This window comes from Euprymna scolopes, chromosome 3 (genome assembly GCF_053919585.1).
Source record: "Euprymna scolopes isolate OS-2025 chromosome 3, ASM5391958v1, whole genome shotgun sequence".
Lineage (NCBI taxonomy): Eukaryota > Metazoa > Mollusca > Cephalopoda > Sepiida > Sepiolidae > Euprymna > Euprymna scolopes.
The window spans coordinates 58,584,212-58,603,362 of NC_136484.1; the positions used below are offsets into that span (position 1 = coordinate 58,584,212).

A 19,151-nucleotide genomic window follows, 5' to 3' on the forward strand; every position below is an offset into this window, starting at 1 on the left:
CACTGCGTCTCCCTGCTAGTATTTATTTAAAAAAAAGAAATAACTGCTATCTTTTCCTTTCCTTTACATGATATTTAATGTCCTGCGTTGTGTATAAATGCATGATCCCCCTTTTTTTTTTTTTTTTTTTTTTTTATTCACGTATCTCATGTCCGATCAGCAAAGCTAGCATCTTCCACATAAGTTTGTTTGTATTACATGGAAAACCCAATGTCAAACAGTAAAAGTTTCATCATAAAAGAAAAAAATCACCCAAAAGTAATACCTATTTATTTGCCTCGCCACGAGTGAAGAGCTAGACACAAGGTCGGTTTTTAATGTGGGGAAAATCTGGCTTCCAAAAAATGGGGCACTCTGGATAGGAATAAAAATTTAAATTATCTCAGTCATGAAGGATTTCTCTTCACTGACTGAGTACAGGATAAGTGAAGTGTAGTATCAGAACATATATTACACTTTGTTCCGAGCCAAAAGGTCAAGGAATTATCTTGAAAGTGTGTAGTATACCATAAAAGAAACAAAAGTTCAACCTAATGCAATTTTTATAAACAGTAGATACTTGGTTGGTTGGGGTTCTGATGGATTTGATTATAGTATCATTACTAACAATGTAGTCAAGCAACATCATTTAGATGTGTTATTCGATCTATCCATATTTTTTTTTTAAATATGAAAACTTAGGTTGAAAACTTTGTAACGAGTCTGATAATGATTATATCTTCAAGAATGTAAAAATTTAAAGATGAAATTTTGTAAGCTGACTTTCCTGTTTCCGTGTATTTGGTTATAGTTTCTTAAATACATGTATTTTTGTTATGTTATCATTTTAACATATTCTTTGCTTAAAACACATCAATCTTGTATCAGTTGATTTAATGTTGGCACATAAAAGTATGACTTTCCACATTGAACCACAGTTATAAATAGATGATCTCCCACCTGTGAGGAGGAGGGTGGGGGTATAAAATCGAACTTTCTATTCTAAAATTTACTACTCTTCAAGTTTTTACAAAGGATTTGAGAGGAAGAAGTTATTTTTATTTTAAATTTTTACTTAATTTCTGTTTTTACAGAGTAGTAGATTAATTTGACTTTCTGTCGGCTAAATATCAAACATTTAGCCATGATTTCGTGATGCTCAGATTGTGAAGTACCTCAATCCACTCCATCTCACTAGCAAGAAAATTTGGCTTTGTTACTTCTAAAAATATATCACTTAATAGAACTGTGATTAATGATAAATAATTTTTTTTGTTTTGAATTTATTAATTTAATTAAAAAAACTTTTGTTTGGTTATTTAAAAAAAAAAAAAAAAAAAAAAAAAAATTAATTCAAGACCATTTAAATTGTTTGTTAGGATGCTAAAATTCCTCATCTGAAGTTTAATATTACAAGTTATAAAAAGTGAAAGTTGAAAGCTATTCAAATCATCACCTGTGCATTCTTGGTAATTCTTTCCATTAAATGCCTGTTAGCATCAGTGAGACAAATGTTAGTTAATAGCATATATAAAAAAAAATTTTTTTTAATAAAGTGGTTAGTAAATCTAATATATAAAAGGTTATATGTATGCCTGTCTGTCTCCATATTTTCAAACTCTATCTCCTCCGAAATTAAAAGTTGCAGAGCGATGCTAGGGACCTCAAATGATTGGATGTTTTTACAGGTCATTCTTTTATGGGTCTTCAGCCGGTTAAAATAGTTTTCAGGGGTCAAAAATAGATAAAAATTGTTCAGCTATCTTAGTTTATTTTAAATTTTTAATTGGTTTATATGTGTGTCATGTTAGTACAGTGGCAACGTCACCAGCTTTGAATGCTACAGTTTCGGTTTTGATTCTAGCTGATCGCACCTTTTTTTTTTTTTTTTTTTTTTTTTTTTTTTTTTTTTTTAACTTTTGAAATCGCGACTCTGTAATGATATATACGAAATCTGAACAAATTAAAATATCATATTTAAGCATATTTTACGCCCGAACAAATTTTATGCCCCTGCTAGATATATTGAAGTAACTGTTTATTGATGCTCTTGTACAAAATGAAATCTCATTTTTTTTTTTCTGTCTTATTTCAGGTGATCTGCAATTGTTCAGTGGATCAGTTACGTGAATTGAGTTTACCTGAAAAGAAGAATATGAACCGTAATCAAGCGTCCCATCTCTCTGTACTTTTGCAAACTCATAGCAGCTGTGGTTTGGTTGGGGTTCGAGACAACAATATCTATTTATTTCGTTCTGTTAATGTCAGTGAGACAGGGGTTCAGATTTCCCCTGCATATATTGTGCTACTGCTAGAATATGCTGCCACTGCTGGTTGGGATTGGTGGGATATTCTCTTGGCTGCCAAACAAAGTAAGTTATCGCTTTCTCTCATTTATTTTGGCTACACATTTGCAAGCATGTTTCAGTTCTAGCTGAAAATCAGCTGAACTTCATCAGGCCAAGCTCTTGGTATGAAGACAAAGACTAAAATGAAAAACATTCTTTCAAAGAGGTTACAAGTAGCAAGGTCATATAATATTTTATTTAAAAATGTTAATTATAACAATAGTCTTTTAGGTCCCCCAACCTAGTAATTCACTCTTACTCGTTCATTCATACTTTTCTCAATAACCGTTGATTTTTTTTTTTTTTTTTTAATTTTGCACAAACATTAGCCATGGTGAAAGTAACTTTTTGCCAGAATGGATTTTCTAGGATAACTGATTGTTCCCCCTAAGAAGAGGAATTATAGGGGTAAAATTACTCTAAAATTATCTGTTTGTTTGTTTGTATTTTTCTCAATAACCACGCTTAGATTTTTTTTTAAATTTTACACAAACATTAGTTAGTCATGGTGAAAGTAAATTTTTCACTCAAAGGGTCACCCTCATGTTCAGCTTGATTTTTTTTTTTTTTTTTTTTTTTTAATATCCTATTTCGACAATGATTTTATGTTTTAAGTTCATTATGGAACACTTGAAATGAATTAATGTTCGTTTCAGTTTTCCCAATCTTAAAGTAGAGTAAGAGTGGTAAGTCACCAACAATAAATAAGATCAGATAATGGCTATGCATTTTGACGCTTAGTATTTTGTGCTAACCCATCGATACTTCTAAAAATCAAACTGGTGGTTATACAAACTTTTAATACTCTTCATTCAATAATCATATAGATTCGGACATCGTCTTTTTTTTTTTATATAATTTTTTATATATACATATACATTCTCTATACAAATTGGATCTATTATTAAATTCATATGTTGGTAGATTAAATCATTAATACATATATACACATTTTAATTAGTTTACATTTATATATACAAAGTTTCTGATATCTATAGTAAGGAAAAAAAGATTGTTAATGGACTATAAAGCTATTCGAATGGCCCCACTCAGTCTTGAGATAATGGATAATCACTATAAGTATGCCTGCATGTGTACTTGTGATGCAAAGGTTGTGTAATCTCCAACCACACCTTTCCTAAACCGCCACTGCTCCCTTGTGTTTTTGTATCTAATTTATTTTAAAAAAACAATGAAGCATTACTCTACTGACAATGAAAAACCTGTTCGTATACAGATCTTCTACATGTCACATAATAGCCAACAATGAGTTTGCTTTTTTTTTTTTTTTTTATACGTAGACCACTTATCAAGGCCTGGAGGCCACTCAAGGGTTAATGTGTGTACAGTAGTCAATGGAACAATATCATAGTAATCGTTCCACAGGCGTGCAGTTCTAAGAAAGTTTGTTCATGGAATCTACATTTAGGTTTAGGCACAGATAAAGAGTGGGGGAAATTATTGATAGTGGTTTCAGCTAGACGAGTGTTTTTATGAGATTTAAATATAACTGCTTTGGTACTTGTACAGTTTAATCAAGACATTAAAAAATGAAAATATCGAAAATAGGTTATATTGTATGTATCCGTTTTGGACTGAAGATCTCTCGAAAAAAATTTCACTTAATTTGATCGAGTAGTTTTTTACAGCAGAAAAAACATGTTTTTATGACAGCACGTTGAAGATAGCCATCTTGGAATTTTTTTACCACGCCACGGGGAGATAACTCAATTTAAAGCGCCGACACTCCCTCTCCATCTTTAATACTAGCTTTTCTTCCGAAAAATCAAACCTTTTGCTCGGTATCATAACAAATTGTTTTCGTTTTTTTGTTTTTTGCAGTAAAAAAAAAAATACTTGATGAAATTAAGTGAAATTTTTTTTTTTTTCGGAGAACTTCATTCCGTAACGGATACGTACAATATCACCTTTTTTCTGTATTTTCATTTTTTAATGTCTTGATTAAACTGTACTTGTAATCTTATGAGGAAAGTGCATATATACTTTAAAGTTTGCTTTTGTACAGACCTACTTGAAACTTTGGCACATGTAACTAAAGACTTGAAATTATTTAAAAGTACAAATTTAAATAAGTAAACAATTTATTGGTGAAGTATGCCTATCATACAAGGTGACGCATAGCAACTTGCTTATTTGGAATATAAATGATATGAAAATAAGCAAGTTGCTCTGCCCCAAACTTTTATAAAAGTTATTATATTTCTCTCAATATATAAATGATGTATTTTATTTACATGTTTGTCAATTATAACAATTTTGGTATAAAAGCGCAGTGGTTTAAGTTGTACTTCTTTACCCCCACCCAATTTTTTTTCTTTTTTTTTTTTTCAAAATTGTAACTATTTCTCGTTCTTCTACTTTCAGACATTATAGAAGACATGTGCCAAAAATTAAATGACAATTTTCAAAAGCAGCCAACCGCAGTACAAGAGTTGATGTGTTCCCGCCTGCTAGCAATCAAGATGGCCCTGTACAAGAGCAGTGAAACGAGTTATCACCGAGCAGCAGATTGCCAGGCAAAACTCTTGCTCTACACAATTTCCACAGTATTTAAAGGTATCTTGCGTCCAAGGCAGATATCTTCATCTCAAGATCATGTAAGTATTTATTCATGTGGCACATGGGTGTGTGGGGTGGGGTGGGTGGGTGTTAGGGTGTTTTGTTTTTGTTTGTTTTTTTTTATTGCTGGAGTAGCTAAAATAATATAAATATATATATAAAAATTATTGCAATGTATTTCTCCTAAATGAAAATTAAATGTAATCAGAACCTCCTTGTAGAACCTCAAAATGCAATTTTATACCGTGTCCGCATGTCAAATTAACTAACATAGTGATAAACAAATTTGAGAGGATAAAACACATTTCTGGCTAGATTATAATCTCAATGTCTTTGTCTCTTTCTCTTTCTTGCTCTCTCTTTCTTTCTCTCGCTGTCTCCTACTTTTTACTACATTTCAATGCTTACAAATACCAATAAAGATTAAATTGCACCTGATTCCCTTCCTACAAACCTCATTTAGAAAGCATTTTGGTTGCATTTTGAATAGACATCAAAATTGACCCCTCATAAAACAAGAAAAAAATAACAAAAAAATGATGTGAAAACAACTTGATCATTGCCAGAAATTATATCAAACCAGTTGTGGTAGGGGTACTGTATTGATCCAGTAAAACCTTAAAAAATACCTTGAGTTAATTCTTCTGAAATTCAAATAGTAGTTATAAAAGGCACAATATCAATTTTAAAAGAGCTCTTGTGTATATAAATAATTTTTTTTTTTTTTTTTAAATCATGTACTAATCCAAGGTTGAGTTCCTCTTGATATCTAAAAGTTAACTAAAAGAAAAATTTTAAAGACTTTTTTCTCTTTCGTTATAAAAAAAATTTTTTTTTTTTTTTTACTTGGTTTTTCTTTCTATTCTTTCAGCTGCTACCATCATATAGATACATATCAGCATCATTTATTAGAAATTATATTTTACTAGCAGGACCTGTAGAAATTATACAGCATACTCATATGTAATATATTGATGTTGGCATTCTGTAAATGGAGACAATCTGTAGCTCTTTTGTTAAAACTGCAAAAAGTATTTATCTAAGCTAGCAGGGACGCTCGGCATAGCCTGGTCATAAAGCATGCTTAAATATATTTTAATTCTTGCAAATTTTTTTATGTTATTATAGTTAATGTTCTATAAATTTTTATATATTATAAAGTTGCGATTTCAAAAATAAAAACAATATTTCCATACAACTTGGGTGCATCAGCTTGAATGGAAACCAAAACTTATGAAAAAAAAAAAAATATATATATATAACTTGAGTTCCTTCAGCTATAATCAAAAACGAAACCAAAACGTCATTTTTTGGATAAAATTATTTATACAAAAATAAATTACTGAAGTGCCATCAGCTATAATCAAAACCAAAATTTATGAAAAATTCTTGGTAAAATTATTTATGGAAGAATAGATGACTTAAGTGCTATTAGCTATAATCGAAATTGAAACTAAAACTTATGAAGAATTCTTGGAAAATTATTTATTACAAGAAATGGAAGTCCATAAAAATTAGACAACAGTCACTTGGATGTAAGCGTGACGCACAAAATAAATAAAACATACGCTATCCTATAGATACATAGATATCAACACTTCCATTGTCATTACTCGTTTAGTATTTATTAAATTTGTTTAGTGTTCAGGAGAGACCGAGAATGTGTTATTTGATGCATAATTATTAAACTTGATTTTCATAAAGAAATACTTTTAATAGCGTGTGCAATGTGCTGCTATTATATAACTATAGAATTGACTATGAAAAGCCTGAATTTGACCTCCCAAAATAAAGCTTGTGTCTTAAATATCTTTTTATAAAGCATGTCCTTATTTACTTGCTTTCCCGCATGGGCAAAATTAGACACAAGGTCACAAGGTTGAGTTACCTGGAAAACAAAGGGGGGGGGGGCTTTATATCAAATAAAAATTATCCCAGTCAATGATTTTTTTCCTCTGCCAAACAGACAAAACAGACACTACACTTTTATCTTGTTCCAAAGCCTGGGTGTATTTCTTGTTGCATGATTACCTTGTAGATGAGTATTAATATTTGTCCTTATTTCTGTCTATTAGTTTTTATTTATTTTTTTTTTTTTTTCTTAATCACATTCATTTACTTTAAATTTTAGTTTGAAATCCTTTGATCTTTTCTCCGTTTTAGTTTTATTGTATACATTCTTAAAAATCTGCCTTTAGAATATTTTTTTTTTATCCTAACTGATAACTGGGAAAAGGTTGCTTACTTCTCTAGTTCAAAGGGTGGAAAGTTGACTGAAGAAAATAAATAAATGTGACCAATCCATCTACACCTACTTTTCAACAAAACACATTTTTTTTTTAATTGTGTCACATATCTTAAGTCCTCTTATAATTTGTTGTAACAACTCCTTCCTCTTTTCTTTTTCTTAATTTTTTCCTTTGCAAATAAACAAATAGATATCTTAATTATCAGCAAGGACGATAATTACTCAGAATATCCCTCACTCCTTTTTATCATTTGATATGCATAAGAAATATATCCCCACACACACACCTATCAACACAACGAAAATGTGTCATATTTTAACTTAGTATCGAAGACCTATTGTAAATATTATTTACAACTATTTAATGTATGCACGGGTATTAACTTTTACAACTAATCGGTATACTTAATTTGCGTAAAGATTTTAAAACCTTGTTTAACTTTGTCACTTGAATCAACCTACCAAATGTAAGGGGGACAATTCAGCTCTGATCAGTGCAAGAGTTATTTCCCTTGATATAAAATAGTCGAACAGTTCATTTTTTTTTCCTTATTAAAGAATGCTTTTTATTTCTTAAGTTCATTTACAAATGGACAAACAAGTTCCTCATCATAATGGTTGTGACACACCAACTCTCTCTTCTTCATAATTTTGTCTGTTTATCAGGCTCTTCTTTGCATAAGCAGTGAACATTTTAAATCTTATGTTAACCCAAATGTAAATGGCTATAACCTGATAGCCGCATTATCATTTTTTGTTTTGCTGGTCCTGTTTTCCGACCTATTCATGTTATGAACAGGAAGTATTTTTGCTTTTTTCATTTCTTTATTAAATAATTTTTTGTTTTTATCTTTACTTCAACTACATCTGCGGACAACCTGGATTATTATTTTTTTTTTTATTACATTTTCACCCCAAACAAGGCACATTGCCACTTTGGTGTAGGGGGCTACTATCAGGGGCAGCAACTACTGGGGCACTATGTTGGGATTTGAGCAACAAGATGTCGGTTCACATTGCACTTGAACTTCTGCATGTCAGTACAGTTAGGGAAGCAGGAACCTGGAATGGAATTCCAGAGTCTAGCAGTTCTGGGGAAGAAACTACTGGAGTAGAAAGATCTTTTACATCTAGGGATCTCTACTGTGTGGGGGTGGGATTTAACTGCCTGTTGGGTTTGTTGAGGGTATCTACGTCGTGGGGGCACAAGTGTCTGCAGTTCGTCAAAGCATTCACCATTAAAATACTTGTAGAATAGGCAGAGGGATGCAACGTTTCGCCGATGGGACAGAGGCCGAAGTTTTGATGCCAGTTCAGGGCCTATCAGATTGGCGATTCTTTTTTGAACCTTGTCTAGGAGCGAGAGACTAGTAGCAGATGCACCAGCCCAAATGTGACAACAATACTCCATACATGGGCGAATGGTAGCCTTAAAGAGGTACAGGATACTTTCAGGTGTCAGTAGTTTTCTAGCACGGTAGAGAGAGCCTACCTTTTTCGCAGCAGCCCTTATTATTATTATTAAGTTTATTATTAGTAACTATTTGTTTATGACTGGATTGTAGCCTTATCTTATTGGAAATTATTTAAAGAGAAACTTTTAGTTTAATAAAGTTCAATTCAGATTTCTTTATCTGCATCACTAATAATTTGTTTCAATAAATTGAACACAATGAAGCAATACTAAATTACTCAGTTTTTTGTTTTTTTTAATAACTTAAAATTATGAGACGGGTGTTTTTAGATACATTTTCTTTTATTTTACTAATTAATGTTATCTGATTTCCATCTGTTTGAAGCATGTAAGTCATACAACAGTTTCCTTACTTTTTTATGCAATCCTTTGTATCATTGTACTACGCAAGTTCTTTCAAGCTGTGCCAGTTGGGCAGTAGAAGGCAGTCAATGCAGTCTTAAATTATATGGTCCTTCTTTCCACATTCTCAGATGGTTGAGTCAGTTTTGTAATCCCATCTAGTCATAACAACTTTTGATCACTCCGTGCTATTTTCAGGGGGTTGAGTGTTTTCCACTGGAGCCAGGGTGTTTCTGAATTGGGAGGGATAACCCCAGAAATGGAGATGACTAACTGTAACTGTCAATGACAAATATTGAAAATTGTAAACATGACATGTATTGACCAATAAAAGTGCTGGAATAACATGTGAAAAGGTCTGCCTCGACCGGTGTCCCAGATCACACAGCATGGTTCCGATCTTCATCATACAACTGCAATAAAATAAAAGCCTTCTTAGGAAATTCAGAAGTTTTCTTGAGTCAAAGACTACTGAAATGTGCCTTTAAAAACTATCAGCACATTTGCCAAAAGAGATTAACTTTTATAACTTGGACATAACTACATTATTTGAAACAAAACTTGCTGAAGAGTCATTTTACAGAGCAATCCAGTATTTATACTATTTTTTTTTTTTTTTTTTTTTTTTTTTATTGAAGTTGGAGAGCAGAAAATTGTTAGGTTGTAAGAGAGAAACAGGTGTTACCTTTCCGGTGAAAACATTTTCTCAAAGCTTGAGTAATTGTCTTGTGGGATTAGTAACCGGGAGGAAGGGCCACTCAGAAGACAAGATTACCATGTCAGTAAGAGAGGGGTGAGTGAATTCTCTAGTCGTTTGGTTCACAGCTGTGGTTTGATATCTTCCTAAGATAATTTTAGAGGTTCAACATGACTGAAGAAGTTTCTGTAACAAAAATTCACTTGATTAAATATAAAAGGTGTTATAGAGATAAAAAGAGGATTAACTCTAAATAAAGTTATCACATTTTATCGGGCCTTTAAAAGGACTGCAGAATGCTAGAAGCTGGGAGAGTCAATGTTACATATAAGAATGTGCTGTGATCATCAAGTTTCTCTATGGCCATATAAACGAAAAGTTATTTCGTGTTAAAATGAGTATGAGACGCTTTTTATGTTTTCAATACAAATCTGTTTATTTACACATATCAAAATAGAAGTGACAACTAACATCGGAGCACGGTGAAGGTTAGTGGAGAAGGTGGGTTGCAGAACTCTGTGTTGATCTGTACTTTTGCATTTGTTATCCCTCTTGTCGTTCCTCTCTTCTCTATTTATATCGATTGACCTGATGACCTTTCTCTCACCAGCTTTGTTTGTTTCACAAACTCTCTGGGTCAGAGTTTCCATGTTGATTTACCTGATTACCATATTTTCACCAGCTGTGTCTATTGTACTTTTGCTGGTTTTGGTCTAACCCATTTTAATATTGGTTGGGCACCATGAATACAGGTCACTTTATTCCCAGGATTTTCTCATTATGTCCTTTTGCTTGCCTGGACCTTCTCTGTAACCTCAAGCAAGATGGTGGCATCGCTGGACACTCAATATTATGTAATAATTTAGTGTTTCTGCCATGAATAAAATGTAATAAAATACAATGAGCCTATATATTTTTGTTATTAGAATATCCAGTGATTCTGATATCACATTTCTCCAAACACAACAAAAGGATAATTAATAAATAACTTGTTTCAGGTTTGTAATTAATAACAAAGAATTGAAAGGGGAGAGCTTTTAATATCTATTTGCCAAGTTGCTCCAAATATTTATGCTAACCTGAAATATAAAGATGTTTGTATTTCATGAAGAGTCTTTAAGCTTTTAAACTGTTATATATTGTTTTCTCCTAAAACCAGAATCCTTCAGATAAACTTTCCATGGTGTGCAATAAGAGCAGTGAGTCAGAACTTGTAATCCTTTTGACCAATTTGGAAGTAAATGAATTCATCGTTGACTCTGGTGAGATTATTTTTATTTTTATTTTTTTATTGCCTAAAATTTTATTTATGATTGATATGGCTTTAATAATTAAATAACACCACTTTAATTGAAATTTTATAAACTTGAGACCTGTTCTTTTACAATTATAATCATTTAATATTTTATAAACTTTTATTTAGAAATATGTCTAATAGCTATTTGTATTTTGTTCATGTGTTGATATCTATTATATATTATATTTAGCTCTAAATGTTAGACCTGATTGCGCATTGATGTGAGCATTCTCATGACAGTTTTCTAAGCCTAACTACTTCCATGCTGGCTTATGACAAATTAGAAGTGGGTGATTTTGTTTATGACACCATCGCTAGAAGATTGCCGTTCAGGGCCAATGAGTTCCCTCTATCCGATTTGGTTCTTCACCCCTACCCCCCTTTCTGTGTTTTCACCACGGCTGAGAAACTCCATCTGCATCCAGTATGGTAATATATCATATCATAGGAAGTTTAACAAGTGCTACACTTTGCTCAAAAGTGTGCATGTCTACTCAATATTAATTTTGATATAATTTTGCAAAAAAAATGATTTTTTAAAAATCCAGTTTTCATCAGCTTGACTTTGATTTAGTTAAAACTTTTCCATAAAAAAGTTACCATTTTAAAAAAAAAAAATTTAATAAGTAACCATTTTTAAATTTCTTTTAATAAGAACACTAAAATCTGTTTTCATTTCCACAACGAAATAACTAGAAATGCCTGCAATTTATAATCTATATCTATACTATTGTATAATCATCGTAATTATTCTTGATCATGTTTTAAAACTGCCAGAGAAAAACTTTTTTTTTTATCCTCCAACCCAAGAATTCTATATATTTCACTTTTCATATGTTCGAACAAAGAAACTATGTGTTTGGAATTTATTCCACGATTTTTATTTTAGTTTTATTGTGGGAGAATAATTGATGAGTTATTATTCTACATATTTATTACTAGCCGGAAGACCCAACGTTGTTTCGGATTAAATGAGGATCAACACGTTCCACCCTTTCATAATTTTATTGTCATTGAAATTGGTGAAATCGCCCATTTTTTTAATCAAATTGATTGATTGCCTGCTCTAGTTAGCGGCCTTTTCTCCTTCCTTGCAGTACACCAGGAGAAAGCTTCACATACCTTCCCGCAGCAATCTTAGTCCACCATACATGGTAGTCTAATTTAGACAAAACGCTGCTAAGTGCAAGGGGGATAAACTGTTACATAATCTAATTTTTTTTCTTTAGCTTAGATTACACATAGACGAGTTTTGCTTACAACAATCAATTAGATTAGCAAACTGCCCCCTCCTCCAGGGGGAAGTTTGCTAGATTTAAGTTTATATAGATCAAATTTTTAAATATTTTAATATGTTGAAATTAAGCGTTGTCTTAAGGAGAATTGCTTCCCAACACTCTGGAAAACCTCACCAGTATACCCCGTATTTAAGAATTCAGGTGATCACTCATCTCCCTCTCAGTACAAACTAATAAGTCTCCTGTGAGTCATAAATAAGTTGCTGTAATCTGTGTTAGAGAAGTAATCAACCACCTCAGCAAAAATAACCTCTTTAGTGACATGCAATATGGTTTCTGTTCTGCTAGATCTACAGTAGATATGCTAACGGTTATATCTCATAGGATTAGCGAATCTCTCTATGGAGGCTTCCTTTGTAGGTCAATTGCTCTTGACATATGAAAGGTCTACTCCACAAGATCTTCACCTATGGTATAGCTGGAAATGTCTTCTCAATTCTTAAATCATTTCTCTCTCTGATAGGTTCATTAGAGTAGTGGTTAATGGGCAGAAATTAGAAGCTCTGAGTATTAATACTGGAGTTCCTCAGGGGTCCATCCTTGGCTCAGCTGTGTTCCTGATCTACATCAGTAATCTCTCAAATCACATCTTAAGATCATTGGTAAACATTTATGCTGACGACACTACCGTCTATGGCAACACGTAAATGACCAAGTTTTCTCTGATTCTCTCTCCTCTGATCTTGAGCGAGGTGGCTGGTTAATTTTAACGCATCTAAACCAAGATCCTATCTTTTATTATCAACGCTCTGATCCCGTCTGGCGTCAACTGAAATGAATGGCTCTTGTCTATGGGAGGCTCTAAATTTTGACAAGCTTTTGGGTCTGGCCTTTATTCCTGATCTGAAATGAAACATGTACATCAAATCCATTGCCAATGTTGCTGGAAAAATGGTGGGATCATTCTACCGCTCCAGTAGATATCTTACTGCTGATGCAATTCTATACCTGTATAAGAGCCAAGGATGGAGTGCTGTTGCCACATCTGGGCAGGAGTTTCTAGAAACCTTTTATCCTGCCTTGACAGAGTTCAAAATAGACTTTGTAGCCTAATGGGGGATGCCCTTTTCTTCTCCTTGCAACCTCTTTCCCACAAAAGAGATGTTTCGAGCCTGTCTTTGCTTTATCGTTATTTTCGTGTAAAGTGCTCGTCTGAGCACCAATCTATGGCCCCTCCCCTCGTCAAACTTTCAGGAAAAATACTCATGTAGCTGAAACCACTATCAATAATTCACCCCCCCCCCTCCGCCCCACTCTGTATCTGTGCCTAAACCTAAATGTAGATTACATGAACAAAGCTTTTTTCTTAGAACTGCATACCTGTGGAACTCTCTTCCGTTTCTCTGCTTTCCATGGTCATTTTCAAGTCCAACGTAAACAAGTTTTTGATGAGCCGTCCCCTTAAGTAATCCAATTTACCAAATTTTCACTAATGATTACTACGATATTTTCCCATTGACTACTGTACATTCATAAACCCTTATCCTCGAATGGCCTATGAGCATTGATAAGTGGTGACTCCATTGTTAAAAAAAAAAAAAAATTGTAGCTATTTGTGTCCATATTTTATTCTATTGTGTCTGTTTCATGAAAACAAGATGCCCAAACATGATTAAAAAAAAATAAATAAATAAAAAAGTTATTGCCAAGGAATTTCCACATAACATTTGAATTTTCTTTATATAATAAACATTCATTTTTTTTTTTTTTTTTTTTCTAAAACTTAAATAATTTTTTTTTTTTTTTCTTCAGCTTCCTTGCAATCATTTCAACCTCTAATTCAATGGATTGCAGATTTTACTCTGCATCTTTTGGGTTCCATCCCTCTACAACAGTCCTATTCTGGCATTCCTGGCTCTCTGCTTATCCGCGACAGCTCTGTGCTAAGTGTTCTACGTGAATTATTTGTCATTATTCGTGTTTGGGGTCACATCAACCCCAACTGTTTGCCGTTCTTCACGATGAACTCTTCCATCGACTGTCTGTCCCACTTGTTCAAACTTTTGACCAAGGCGTGGCTGTGTGTGAAGGAAGGGAGCAGCGTGGAGTACGACGAGGGACTGGTCAATGACTGCTGCCATCTGGCGAGCGAGGTGATGATCAGAAATACTCGGCAGAGTTTCAGCCAGGATACTCTCGGTTTTGCCATGTTTCATCAGGCGGGTCCCTTGCACTTTGAGCTGGGCATGGAACCAGACTATGTGTACAGCTGCAAGCAGAATCAGCAGTACATGACGCTGCCGGACATAACCACAGAAACTAAGCAGCTATATGACGTTGTGCGTCAAATTAATCTTGGCAGCAAGGCTGCCGAGCCGGTTAGAGAATGCAGTCGTTGTGGCTCAGCTTCCCTTATTCAAAGTATCTCCACATCAACAACAATGAAGGCTTGGGAGAAAAGATGGGCTAAAGCCTGCCTCTGTGGAGGACATTGGAAATGGACATGAAAGAAACGGGAGAAAAAAATATTTTTTAAATTCCTGGCAGACATCAAGAATCATCAATTCTCTCTTCATTTTACTTTTAAAAACCAACATTTAAGGTGAATTAAAAAAAAAAGATAATAATAAAATGTTGGTAAGTGAAGTAATTCTTATTTTTCGTAGTTTTCATTAAATTCATCTTTTCAAATTCAAACAGAATTGCTTTGAATTGTTATCTGGATTTCTTTATTACTCCAGCATTTTTTAGATACTTCTAAAACTTGGTGCTTAATAGTTTTTTTTCCATTGTGAAACATAATCTAAGTGAATTCTACCTGGAAGAAGTTCATCTCTTGATCCAGTTTTAAATTTTCAGTACTTGTAAGAGTAGGCAGATCAGTTTTTTATTTATTTATTTATTTTTTAAATATGTTGTTCTAAGCAAAAACAATATTACATACGTAATTGTCATGTCGAAAATAGTAATATATCCAAAAACTACGAAATATCAGAGTAGAAAGTTATTTCTAGTTAAAAGTAATTTTTACGGAAAATTGGATAAAATTGCATTTTTCTTAGATATTATAAAGTAGGCAGTAGGAGTCTTGATGCAGGGGATATAACTCTGAAACAAATATTTTAGATTACTTGTTCATGGCTGCAATATTTGTTGCCTACAGTGAGATGTTTTGTTTTTTTTAATTTGTTTTTTACTAAAACCACCATAGCAGTTGTGCTACACGATGAATTTTCGTAATTTTTGCATATATTACTATTTTCGACATGACAATTAAGTATATAATATTGTTTTTACTTAAAACGACATATAAAAATAATTGATTTGTTGGCTATATCTTAACAAGCGCCAAATTTTCTTCTTATAGTTCTTAGGAAATCCAATATTTTTAAGAAGTTATGTCTATGTCAAATATAAGAAACTTTACCAACCACCGATTGTCATGGTCAAGAGTCAAATGTTTAAACTCTTCGGCAACATGAAGTTGAATAAGTAAATTGAAAATGCTGCCAAATGGTAGACTCCCTCTACCAGGCTAGAAAACTTCTCACAGCTACCAGTATCCTATCTATGAAAGTGAGAATGTGTGTATGTGAGGACACTTTTCAATCTATATACTCAATAAATTTTTAAGTTACAGACTTGAAATTTGGTATATAGGGTATTCAGACATGGGAAAACGTTTTTAATCTGTTTTCATATAGAAAAATAGGCTTCTAAGGGGTCAAAATTGAAAAATTGGTATGGGGGAGTGATTGGATTTATGAATGTATGTGCGGACGTGAAACATGACAGCTTTTATGTTAATAAGTAGGTTGGAAAACAATTTGTAAAGATCGTGTCAAGTTGGCCTAATGGCTATCATACTTGACTCGCTGTCTTTAGGTTTTGGTTTCAATCTCAGCTATAGTATTTTTTTTTACTTACAAGAAGTGAACTGTTTATAAAAAAACATAATACTCGCATGCATGTCTCAGTTCCTGTATGAATTAAAATATGATATGCATATTTTATGACCGGGCAATGCTGGGTAGCCTGCTAGTATCTCTATTAAGCCACCATTTGCCCGATGTATGGAGCATTTCTTGTAAATCCCACATTGTCTCTTAAGCTCTAATCTCCTGTTTCAGTTTTGTATCCTTGTGCTTTTTTCACAAGTATTTCCACGGAATGTGTCCCGATAAATTTACTGCATTTGTACTCCCCCCTCTCTCATTAAAAAAAAAAAAAAAATATTACCTCCTGACTACTAATATGCAGAAGTTTAAATGTAATGCAAACATCCTACTGCTTCCTATAAATTGGTCTCCTATCATAATACCCCTTGTGCCATGTTTAGGGTGAACAAAAATTCTAAGTCCTGAAATCAATATAAATATCTGGAGAGATTTCATTTGCAATAAACTCCCTAAAAAGAAAAAGAAAAGAAATAAATACAAACGCCAATGAAATTTTATTTGATTTTTATTTTGTAAAAACGTTGATACAATCCAAACAAAAACCTAGAAATATAGCTGCTAAATTGACAGCCTTTTTTTATTACAACCCATAGATTATTCGCCAGCTGTTTGCATCAAATTACAAGTTTAAGCCTTAAAATTAATCTCAACATATTTTCTCTAGTCAAAAAATACTTTTCAAAAGTTTAATTAAATATTTATTTTAATAATGAAATCTACTTTAGTGCATATTTAAATTCTTTTTAATAATCATATCACTATTATAAATTTTAATGGAAATTATGTTGGAAAAACACAAAACCTTTTTTCAAACATTAGATTCTATTTGAATTCAATTTTTTTTTTCTTTATCAAATAAAACAAATTTTCAAAAAACACAAATTAAGAGATTCAATTTTGAGTATTTCGTGTGTAAAGGTTACAGAATCTAATGGATGTTTTTAACAAAGATTTTATATTTAATTCAAAGATTGTCACAAACAAAACTCGTTAACCATTCAATAATTTAAATCTATATCAAAAATCTGTTTTTTTGTTTTTTTTTACTTTAATTTCAACTTAACATTCTGTGTTAAATTTTCTGGTATGCTGAAAACAGGTTTAACAATGTAATCCATTATGGTTTCACTGGCGGCCATGTTTTCCCCAACTGAACAAGTACTAATGTTAATAAATGTCAGTGGCATTCACCATTCTTAAGTAATAAATTGGGGGAAAAAGGCCTTAATATCCAGAAAACTGTCTGCCCCAAATTTGAAAGTGATATTAAAGGTTGGTGTTGAGTTGAAATTGAAGTAAAAATTTACCAAAAACTTAAACAAAAAAAATATTCATTCAGAAACTTAACCAAGAAAATGTATTAATAAAATTGGCATAAAAAGATATTTTAAAATAATAAATTCAATAAAGAATGAAATGCAAATTCAAAAAAAAAAAAAAAAGAAGCATAAAATCAAGCTATTTCTATACAATAACTTAATATTCCTGAGTATGTTGATTTTAAAAAAGAAAAGTGGTAAGGTGTAAATGTTTTTTTTTTGTTTTGTATTTTTTTAAATTGTGATATGTAACATTTGCCCATGTTTAAGTTAGTATTACTTGCAATTTTAAAGAAAAAAAAAGCAGATGTTTTATCTTGAATAGTAATTGAGAAACATCTAAGACCTCCTCTTTATGAGGCAAGGAAATTTGAGTGTTTTTAAAGAAAAAGACTTGCGTATCTCTAAAGAAGATCAAAGAAAAGTTTTGCCTTATATGCCTGGGTAGGTTCTATTTGCAATAATAATAATTCAAGTGAAACAAAAATCAATCTTTTAGTAATTTGAGGAGGTGGGGAGCATATATATATATATATTTTTTTAAGTTTTAAGCTATTTTAATTAATCTTTTTGCTAGTTATATAGGACACAAATTTCATTTATTACTGAGATTCTTTAAATATATATATATATATATATTTTTTTTTTTATAGCTTAAGAAATTCCAAAATACCTAATCAAATCTTAAATACCTTTGTTTATAAGGATTTCTCCAAGCATGACTGAACAAAATGCAGCCATATTTATTGCTTGCTTTAACATGCATATACTAAACTATTTATAAGATTTGATGTATATTATACTTATATCGAAATATTTATTTATAAAAATGTAAATTGTCTGATGAAAATATAAAAAAGCACTAAAATTATACTTATGTCAATTTCATTTGTTATGCAGAAATCAAAAATGGAAGTAAAATAATGCTATCAGAATTAAAATAGTTTTTTCCCCATAAACTTAAACAAACACTTTCAAAATAGATAGTAATAGTCGTTTATATATCTATAGATTTGTTTATTTTTGTTTTAATGTGTACTAACATTTATTGTATTCATTTAATCTGATAGCAATATCCACATTTGTTTTACTGGAAAAATGAGATTAGTTCTTATTGCACTTAGATAAGATAATAATTACAAATTATTAAAAGTAAAGAATTTCTTAAAACAAATCTCTTTCTCACCATTTCTGTGTGCACATACACACAAGTCATCCATTTTTTTTCACATGCATACATTCAAAATAAATCATTTAAACATAATTTAGCTACCTTTTTTTTAAATTTACATTTTTTTTTAAATACCAATTCTTACAATCGATACATAAAAGACATCAGCAGGAAAGCCACAATTTTGATGTATTATTATTCATCAGACTACTGTTCTCATCCTGAGTGTGATTTTCACAACGTTTCTGGTGTATCTTGTCGAACTCTGGAATGTTTCTGTCAAACTCGGAAAGAGCGGAACCCTTTATTTACTTCATGGGGTTAGCGTGCTCTTGTTCTGTCAGCCATGACTGGATAGGGGTCCCAAGTAATTTGCAAATGTATTTTTCGGTGGTGCAGTGGTTAGAATACTGGGAAAAATCAATTGTAAAAGTGATATTCTCCTGAAGGTTCAATCCTCAGTGTGGGCGACCAAAAAATACATTTGTGAATTACTTAG

General features: G+C 32.0%; 1 protein-coding gene across 1 annotated transcript in view; it reads left to right on the top strand.

Annotated features, from left to right (window-relative positions):
• LOC145255789 (mediator of RNA polymerase II transcription subunit 16-like) overlaps positions 1-14,853 on the top strand; it is a 47,804-nt gene extending 32,951 nt beyond the window's left edge. Inside the window, exons 6-9 of the mRNA XM_080114470.1 lie at positions 2,075-2,351; positions 4,713-4,945; positions 10,828-10,930; positions 14,016-14,853. Coding sequence (XP_079970596.1) covers positions 2,075-2,351; positions 4,713-4,945; positions 10,828-10,930; positions 14,016-14,710 — 1,308 coding nt within the window. The 3' untranslated portion in view covers positions 14,711-14,853. The remainder of the gene's footprint in view (positions 1-2,074; positions 2,352-4,712; positions 4,946-10,827; positions 10,931-14,015) is intronic.
• The last annotated feature ends 4,298 nt before the right edge of the window (positions 14,854-19,151 follow it).